Raw genomic sequence first — 10,326 nt, 5'->3', positions numbered from 1 at the left:
GGTCATTTGTTAAGACAAGTTATGTCTTACATTCTTTTAGAGAAGATTAGATATACTGTTAAAGGATCTGTAAACAAATTTTTTGACATCTGGCAGCCATTTATTTCTTATGTAGAAAAAATTTCGGCAGATAATTTTGTGTAAAGGTTAAATATTGTTTCATTATACACAAACCTGTTCATTGTATCATTTGATGAATACTAGATCGATTTTGGTTGTTTCAGTAGATCCGGTATAGGAGGGGAGGGATGGGAGGGATTTTGGGTGTGTGCGTTTTGGGGGTGTGTGTTTTGTTTTGTGTTTTTGTAAGTCTGTTCTTTTTTGTGGTTTGTTAAAAAAATTAATAAAAAGACCTTGACCAAAAAAAAGGAGTAGGTTATTGACGTTATGCCACTCTGACAACCGCTCCACCTCCTCTTTATACTCCAACTCCCCCTTTCCACCTGTGACCAGCCACAGTCGGGTCATCCGCAAACTTTATGATCTTATTGTGGAGATGGTTGGAAACACAGTCATGCGTGTAGAGAGGGTGTAGAGAAGTGGGCTGAGCACACAACCCTGTGGCGAACTGGTGTTCAGGCTCAGAGCAGTGGAGGTGTGGGGACCCATTGACCCTCTGGGGGCGACCTGTTGGGAAGTCCAGGATCCAGCTGCAAGTAGGTGATGGGAGACGAGGATCTGCCAGCTTGGACACCAGACGTTGGGAAGGATGTTATTGAACGTTGAGCTGAGGTCCTCAGCATTCTGATATAGCACCCCCACTGCTCCAAACGGGTCAGAGCGGCGTTAAGCGCTGTAGATACAGCATCCTCCAAGGAGCTCTTTGCTTTGTAGGCTAATTGGAGAGGGTCCAATTAAGAAAGCAGGCAGGCAGGCGAGGATATGACTCCACACCACTCTCTCAAAGCCCTTCATGATGACCAGTGAGTGCCACTGGGTGGTAGTCATTCAGGTATCAATATTTTTTCTCCAACAGTGGTACAATAGTAGAAGACTTTAGGCAGGGAGGGACAGTGACCTGAGACAAGGACTGTTTAAAAGTCTTAAAATCAGATGGATATTAAAGTGCCTGTGGCATCAAATTTTTGTAACAAAAATGAATGTATTTTTGGAAGAATAACACTGATAACATATTGTAAAAAAGATTTCATGCCGCTGAGATGAAAAGTTGTTGAAATATTTGCATGTGAAGTAACAGGAAGTGATGTCAAAGGGGAATGTCTGCATGTGAACAGAGCATTGTTGAAATGGCTAACAACACAGACTGTAGAGAAGAATCTGATGTTTCTTTAGATTATTTTAATCACTATCATAGAAAGATGAGAAAGAGTCCAAATTCAAATAACATTGTTTAAATAAAGTCCAGGGACTTTTATTTCTCAAAGAGTTCCCCTTTGATGTCACTTCCTGTTTCAAATGTTAAAAGAAAATATTCCAGTTATGTGGCATAATGGGTAAAATGACTTAACATAAATATATTTTCTTTGGCTTTTTGGATTTCATAGATATGCATGTCAAAGGTACTTTAAATTACTATGCTTATAAAGTACTAATTACTGAAAAATCTTTTCTAAAATCACCAGACTACCTGCTTTAAAAGTAATCCCATTGAGCATATTTACTGATTTATTACCTTTTTTTTTTTCTGACGGTAACAAGTCTGTTCTGGTTATCAGTCATTTGTGATATTCTTCGGCCCACTCGGTGCACCACCATGTTGTGTTGGTGAATAAATGATGTGGACCCATTGTTTTTAACATCTTTTAAAATAAACATCAGAAGAAAATCTGAGCTTTTGTTCAAGTTAGTTTATATAATCAAAGCAACCAAATCTCCAAAAGTAATCATGTTTTTGTTTCTTTACTGGCACACAAAACTTTTCGTTAAAGAATTTAATAGTCGTTTAAATCTAAGATTTCTTTCACTTTTGGTCAAAACTCTCGGAGAAATGAAGAAAATAACTTTAAAGAAATCCTTATAATGTTACTTTTTATTGTGACAAAAAATGTAAATGATTCAATTTTTTAAAATGTTCTTTTAGTGAAGATTTTATGTCAGATGTTATTAAGAAACAATAAACTCATTTAAAATCATTCTAAATGTGAGAAAAGGAAAATTGTCAGACATTTTTGGTTAAAAAAAACTAAAATCTTAAAAACAAAAACAGCTTCAATAGACGATGCATGTATTAAATTTTTTGACCCATTGGTAAAAAAAAAAAACTTTCAGAAACTGAAAGTAAAGACTTTCAGAATTTCCAAATTAACCCAAACCAGAACAAATTATAGGTAATACAATATAATCTGAATTAGTTATTGGTAAAAGTCAGACAGGTTTCTGGTTTCAAACAAATTTAATTATTCAGACCTTCGAGAAAAAAAAATTAGTTTTTTTTCTGACATCCTGGAAATGTTTCTTTTTCCAAGTATTTGTCAAACAGTGATAAAAAAGTTGAACTTCAGTTCTATAAATATAAACTCTGTGATTCTGAACAAACGTGTTGTTTTAAAACTTTTTAGGGAAAAAAAACTTTATATTAGAATCTAAAAAATTCTGAGTCTGTAGGGTTTATGTTGTTTGGATCAGGAGTCATCTAAAAGAATGAAAACAAAAAGTATTTGGACACAGGACAGGATGAGTGCTTTACATATTTAGGAAAAAGAGTAATAAAAGTTTACATCTTAAAAGAAAAATGTCTTGACTTCATCAGGTTGTTTTATCACTTAAATTCAATGATTTAAAATGTTTCATGTTTTTATTTGTCCTGAATGCTGCAGATTAACCCAAACTTTATCTTCAACCACTCAAATGAAGAAAAGTTTAAAAAATGAATTCATAATCACTGATATGATTATAAATTACATCTAATTTTCTGTTTTTCTCACTCGTGCACTCAGGGAGCCATGGACTGAAGAACCCAGCACAGGTCCAAGATTACCTGTGATAATCTGGGCCAGGTCTATCTATGGTAATGTGGATCAGAAAGTTTACAGCATCACCTGAATAAGGCAGTAATATTAAATGTAGAAGAGAAAAACAAAGGTTTAAATGACAACAGTGAATGTTTTCAAATTATTTTAATAAGTTTAACTCTGGGAGGCACAAGATGAAAAATAATCTGCAGTTGGAGTCATCTTTGTTTTAGGAAATTAATAATATTTTTTATTTTAACTCTTGAAATCTCTTTAGACAATACATTTTGGTTTTTATATGTATCTGAAAATATCTTCTGCTGGTTTGCTCACTGATATATTTTCTATAGGTACAGTTTAATTTTTAATATAGTTCTCTTTTGAAACAAAAGAAGAAAAAGGAAAGAAAGCGTCCATCAGTGGGTTTGTGTCCCGGGTTGTGACGGGTCTGAAAGCTCCTGGCCTGGGCTCTCCGGCCCACTGCCACACATTTGGACCCTGGTTCTGTGGGGAATATTAAGTCCTGTAATAAAACGTGTCGTGTCCCAGGAGGGGTCTGCTCCGTATCGTTCTCAAACAACCGGTGTGAAAACGCACCGAGTGACCTCTGCGCCTCTCAGATTGTATGTATAACATAAAGCAGCTGAGCTGAGCTGTCACTGACTGCTGGAGTCAAAGCTTTCATTTCATCCATCAGCCCCTGGATTGGCCTGGCAGATAATCCCCCCCCCCCCCCCTGACATTTTGGGTAATCTTTTCGATTAACGGCCTGCAGATGTGTGACAGCTGTCCGTCTGTCCATCTATTCTGTGCTCAGATTCCTCCAACCCACTTACAAGAATCCCACAAACTGGCCCCCCCAATGAGAGAGACCTGGACTGGACCGGACCAGGTCTCTGCTCTGAACAGAACCTAGGCTGCAAACAGGAAACAGTTTGGATTTTCTACTTTTACAAAACAATTTGCTGTTTTTTCTCCTTTTTGTAACTCACTCTGTTTTCTCACCAATTAGAAATGTTTCACTTTCAGAGACTCAAACTCCAACTCTCCACCTAATAAACTTTTTTAAACACCAATAAATCCTTGTACATGTACTTTTTTTTAACGCCACAATACTTTTAGTAGGCTAAGATTTGTCATGCACTGCTCCCTCTTTTATGCAAAATACCCCTAAAGTGTCCTGGAAGCTGGACCACCAGCTGCTGGACTCAGTCAGTCGTCGTCCACGTCGTCCCCCTCGGACTCCTCTCTCCTCTCGTACATCTTGTCCCTCTGCCTCTCCTGGATCTCCTTCATCTCCTCGGCGTACCTGCTGAACGCCCCTCCGAACTTGCTCCAGGCTTTGAACGGGACGGTGATAGAGTTCCTGTAGCTGGGCTTCACCTCGCTCACGCGCAGGAACACGCCGTACTTGTTGGAGCCCACGTCGAAGAAGAACCGCTTGGAGTCCACCATGATGGAGGTGCCCTCGGGGAGCTCGCTGTAGCCCCCCGCGGCCGAGCCCCCGGCCAGCTCCTCGTCGTCTCCGCCGTAGTCGTCGATGAGTTTAGCCAGGGCGTCCCTGAACTCGATCAGCCCCTGCGCCGGAAGGGCAATGGTCTGGCCGGCCAGCATGCCGCCCACAGGGCCCCCGACTCCAAAGCCAGGTCCGCGGTTTACGGTCTGCCGGATCCGCAGGAACCGACCCCGCTGGTTCTCCTTCAAGTCCAGATAGTATTTACGGTTTTCCCGGACGAGAAACTCGCTCTTCAGGGCTCGCCTCGGCCCGCCGTCCTCCCCCGCGGTGGACTGAGCTATCTGCTCCGGAGTGCTAGGCCCCAGCTGGGCGTAGTGCTCGATGAAATCCCCGAGGTAGTCACGGAACTCCGCCGCCACCGAGAGCGAGAGGGTCAAGCGACTTTTGGAGCCCCCGGCCCCCACCTCGGCGATCTTGATGAACCTGCCCTTGCTGTTCTGCTTGACGTCCAGGTAGAAGCGCTTGTTCTGGATGTCAAGGCGCTTGGACGCCAGCTCCTGGGTCTCCTGGTCCCTCTGAGGGTGCTGGAAGCCGCCTCCTCCGCCGCTACTTCCACCGCGCTCACTCCCACTGTCTCCATCCGCCATGTTCAGCTCCACCATTCGGCTTCTGCCCTCCTCTTCTTCGACGTAGCTGCGTGCGCTCGAGCCCTCCCTTCAGTGGTTGTCCTTCAGGGAGCGCTGTGATTGGTCCAAACACTCGTCACTCTCACAGGTTCACACGGTTACCGTGATTCTATTGGTCCCTGAATTTTTACAACCACGCCTACTTACATCAGTTCTGTTCATTCATTGGCCCGGCCGCAGGAGCTGTTTGTGTCTGACTTTTTTTTTAATCCTGATTGTGAAATATCTTTATTTGTGAGGCACTAAAACAGTTTTAAATTCCTGGAAATGTGTTTTTTTTTCTGTTTTTTGATTCAATTCCTACTGCTGCAACAAAACAACGAGGAAGGGACTTGTTTGATAGATTTTTTTTACTGGGTAAACAAAATGTTTTACTAATTTTTACACCTGTTAACACACACTGGTGAAGAAGTAGTGTAAGTTTAATTACTGGTAAACACTTCATCATTGGTGGGTTTGTGGGTTTAACCCAGTAACAGCTGGACCACATTGTTGTTGCATTGCTTAGTTGTGCCACCAGGGGGAGCTGCAGGTCAGGTTTTAGACTGGATCTCCACTTCCTGTCAGCTGTATTTTCTGAGGAGTCTTGTTTTGTAGTTTTAGCCACAGTGCAGGGCATTAAAGTTTTATTTGTTTGGGTCAAACGACCCAACGACTCTCAGCTACTACCACCTCAAATTCTAACTCAGTAGCTGTACTTTTGACTGAGTTGCAGCTGTTTATGTGATGTTGATGACATCTATGGTGGCAGCTGAATTGAACTGACTTCAAACTTCCTGAAAGGTTAAAAAAACCTCTTCAGTGGTACATGAGATATTTTGCTAACAGACAGACACATGAATACACAGATGGGAGCAAAACATTTTGGCCCACCTTCACTTTTGCTAACAGACAGTACCTGATGAGTTTTAAAAGTATTTAGTTGAAGGAAAACCTTTTGAAACACCACAGCAGATACAATATGTAGTATGCTACTACATCTATGCGTACTTTATATTTAAGCAGATATGCATGTATAAGTGGATACTTCTGAATATAAACTGTTTTTGTGTACATACCAGGTATGTTATATACCTCACATGCAGACAGGCAGGATCTCATAATGTTTCTGCTCCCTTTCTCGTACTGAACGTTTTTAGAGCATCAGAAAAATGATTTTGGGGACAAAATTTTAAATTCATTAGGAAAATGTAGCCAACTGCATGCAGTTTGTTGTCCAGTTGCACTTTTTTCAAATAAAACTATCATGTTGGGATGAAAATAATGCATTAATTGTTTATCAGGGTTGTAATGTAACTAAGTACAAAGTACTTTGTTACTGTACTTAAGTAGAAATTTTGGTTATCTGTACTTTACTTGAGTAATTCTTTTCAGAATACTTTTTACTTTTACTCACTACATTTTTACACAATTATCTGTACTTTCTACTCACAACATTTTTTCAAAAGGTAAGAAGTAGAAAGTCGTTACTCCTATTTTATTCAGAGTTGTTATTACTTAAAAATACTATCCTGATAAAATGTCTCCTGGAAAGAGTGAATGTAATTGTGGTTGGATGAGAAGTATAAATATATACCATTCTGACACACTGTTAACTTGTACACAACTCATCATAGCTGCACGCTGTTAGAAAAAATATTTTTTGGAGAAGTCACCTCCCAATAAATGTCATTTTGGAAAATCTAACTGCTCACTTTTACTCAGTACTTTTACTTTTAATACTGAAGTAGATTTTATGTCAGAAATTTACTTTTGATATTTAAGTACAAAAAATATCAGATACTTTAAGACTTTTACTCAAGTAATATTTTTAGAGAAGATTTTAACTTTTACCAAAGTATTTTTATGATAAGATACTTGTACTTTTACTCAAGTATAACTTTGAGGTACTTTATACAACACTGTTGTTTATTTTGCTCTGAACCCAGAACAGAAAGACATCAACACTCCTTGAGTATTTGTTCATTTATCATCGTCATCACAGTATTAAGCACTGTTATATGTATGTACCCTGATGTGTGCAGCCACAACCTTCTTGATAAGATGTTTAACATTACATCATTATGTGGCGTATTAATTTTTGTTGTTGCTCTGACTTCTCTCAGGATTTAAAAATTCTAAATCATATTATACAGCGGGTAAAATAAGTATTGAACACGTCAACATTTTTCTCAGTAAATATATTACTAGAGGTGCTAATGACATGAAATTTTCACCAGATGTCGGTAACAACCCAAGTGATCCATACATACAAAGAAATCAAAGCATAAATGTCCAGAAATGAAGTTATTTGTAATAATGTGGAATGGCACAGGGAAAAAGTATTGAACACACTTACTGAAATTTATCTAACACTTTGTACAAAAGCCTTTGTTGGCAATGACAGCTTCAAGACGCCTCCTGTAAGGAGAAACTAGTGGCATGCATTGCTCAGGTGTGATTTTGGCCCATTCTTCCACACAAACAGTCTTCAAATCTTGAAGGTTTCGTGGACCTCTTCTATGAACTCTGATCTTTAGTTCTTTCCATAGATTTTCTGTTGGATTCAGGTCAGGTGATTGGCTGGGCCATTCCAGCAGCTTTAGTTTCTTTCTCTGAAACCAACTGAGAGTTTCCTTGACTTTGTGTTTGGGCTCATTGTCTTGCTGAAATGTCCAGCCACGTTTCATCTTCATCATCCTGGTGGAAGCAGATTTTTATCAAGAATGTCTCTGTACATTTTTCCACTCATCCTTCCTTCAATTATTTGAAGTTTGCCAGTACCATATGCTGAAAAACAGCCCCACACCATGATGTTCCCACCTCCAAACTTCACTGTTGGTATGGTGTTTTTGGGCTGATGTGCAGTGCCATTTGACCTCCAAACATGATGTGTATTCTGGCATCCAAACAGTTCAATGTTGGTCTCATCTGACCAGACTATATTCTCCCAGTATTACACAGGCTTGTTTAAATGTTGTGCAGCAAACTTTAAAGGAGCTTCAACATGCTGTTTCTTCAGCAGTGGAGTCTTGCGTGGTGAGCGTGCATACAGGCCATGGTGGTTCAGTGCATTACTTATTGTTTTCTTTGAAACAAACATACCTGCTAATTCCAGGTCTTTCTGAAGCTCTCCACAAGTGGTCCTTGGCTCTCGGACAACTCTTCTGATAATTCTTTTCACTCCTCTGTCAGAAATCTTGTGAGGAGCACCTGGTCGTGGTCGGTTTATGGTGAAATAATGTTCTTTCCACTTCTGAATTATGGCCCCAACAGTGCTCACTGGAACCTTCAGAAGTTTAGACATTCTTCTGTAACCGATGCCATCATTATGCTTTGCAACAATAAGGTTGTGAAGGTCTTGAGAGAGCTCTTTACTTTTACCCATCATCAGATGGTTCTTGTGTGATACCTGGCCATCATTTGGGACTGAACCAGCTGATATTAACTTGCACTGACAAGGGGCAGTCTTGCTTTCAAATTACTGAGAGAGTTCAGCTGGTGTCTTGGCTTTCCATGCCTTTTACACCTCCCTTTCTTCATGTGTTCAATACTTTTTCCCTGTGCCATTCCACATTATTACAAATAACTTCATTTCTGGACATTTATGGTTTGATTTCTTTGTATGTATGGATCACTTGTGTTGTTACCGACATCTGGTGAAAATTTCATGTCATTAGCACCACTAGTAATATATTTACTGAGAAAAATGGTGACGTGTTCAATACTTATTTTACCCGCTGTATTTTTTACTAAACATCAAAAGGTCGTTTTTATCATGTGACCAAATATGTCATTTATATATTTTCTAATTTAAATTTTGTGACACTGAACTTCTTATAAAACTTTTTATTTGAAAACTTCCCTTCAATCCAAATCAGATTTTGTGCTGTCCTCTAATATTTCATCTCTGAAGTTTTATAAAAAATATTACAGTATTTAATGTTACAGTTCCTGAGTGAGCAGAGCACAGTATGAAATGTTTTAACACCTGCTGGGATTCGGAGAATCAGAAAAAGGACCGCAGCTGCCCTCAGTGTCAGCAGAAATTCCCATCAAGGCCTGCGTTGAAGAAAAATATCACATTAGTGGAGCTAAAGAAGACGTTGCTCCAGCCGGAGCTGAACTTGATCTTGTGAAGGCTGCTCTGAGAGGAAGCTGAAAGTCCTGTCTGGTCTGTTTAGTTTCTTTCTGTGAGAAACACCTCCAACCTCACTGTGATGCATCATGATTTCAAAAACACAAGCCGGTGGATTCGGCTCCAGCAACGTGTATGTTTTCATCATGGTGTGATGACGATCTTCTGTCGTGATCAGCAGTGTATCTGTTGAACATAAAGCAGGAAGAGAGAAGAAGAAGGAGCTGGAGACGAGTCCACAACAAATCCAGCAGAGAATCTGAGACTAAATTCTTGAGTAGATAAATCCTAAAGCTTTCTGTCTGAAGGGTTCTTTTAGTGTCAATAACTCATTGTTTATTCTGTTTATCTTGTTTATTCAACACTCCCAAGTTTTTTTTTTTACCACTCATGTCTTTCTTAAATCCTTAGTGTTATTTCATTGGTGTTGTGTGTTGATTTTACTGCTTTTTAAATTTTGATTAGGCTTATTCTCCTTCTCATTTGGGTCAAAGCTCCATGTAACTCAGCCACGTGAATTCAGCTAAGATAAATAATCTGATTATTGAACACCTAACCAGACAACCAGTTAAGGAAGGTTTAAAAAAATAATCCTGCATCCTGATGGTGATCCAGATCTCCACTGATTTAATCAGTTCTGTTGAGGAATGCTGTGTATTGACAGTGTCAAATTTGACCAAATGAAATAAAAACTAAAAGATAATCAGAACATAAAGACCTCTTTCTTTATCAACCGAGTATTAAAAGTTCCTGTAGAATAATTTCCAGGGCGGTGAACACTCTTACAGAGAAGACAGGAAACATTTCAATAATTATTTAATTAAGTTTTATTTTCATTAATTTTCACAGTAAATAAAAACCAAGGAGGTTCTACAGAACTGGAGTGTGCAAAAACCAGGTAACCGTGTGATCGGCTGGAGAAGCTAACGGCTAAAGCTAAATGGTCAAGACTGGATTTCCCATTACTGTACATGTTGACAACAGAGCAGGAAAAAGGACTGACGATGTAGAAATCATTAAAACTATTAGCAATTACAGTATATCAACACAATTATTATTAATATTTTACAGTTTATATAATCTATCTAATGTTTTAAATAATGTCAGAAAAGCTGTTTGTGTTATGGATTTATTAACAGAAGATAAACAGGAAAA

General features: G+C 39.1%; 1 protein-coding gene across 1 annotated transcript; it reads right to left on the bottom strand.

Annotated features, from left to right (window-relative positions):
• Positions 1–3,060: 3,060 nt before the first annotated feature.
• Positions 3,061–5,077, bottom strand: purbb (purine-rich element binding protein Bb). The gene has a single exon (XM_014020985.1). It carries the CDS (start codon positions 5,028–5,030, stop codon positions 4,125–4,127), a length of 906 nt encoding a protein of 301 aa, XP_013876439.1. The 5' UTR covers positions 5,031–5,077; the 3' UTR covers positions 3,061–4,124.
• Positions 5,078–10,326: the final 5,249 nt, after the last annotated feature.

The sequence above is a fragment of the Austrofundulus limnaeus genome, unplaced genomic scaffold (genome assembly GCF_001266775.1).
Source record: "Austrofundulus limnaeus strain Quisiro unplaced genomic scaffold, Austrofundulus_limnaeus-1.0 Scaffold274, whole genome shotgun sequence".
NCBI classification, from domain to species: domain Eukaryota; kingdom Metazoa; phylum Chordata; class Actinopteri; order Cyprinodontiformes; family Rivulidae; genus Austrofundulus; species Austrofundulus limnaeus.
Note: the sequence above shows the minus strand (reverse complement) of the source record. Positions and strands in the feature narration are given on the sequence as shown.

Bases quoted from the DNA above. Each gene is read 5' to 3' on its own strand.
- purbb (XM_014020985.1), bottom strand. From the start codon at position 5,030: ATGGTGGAGCTGAACATGGCGGATGGAGACAGTGGGAGTGAGCGCGGT.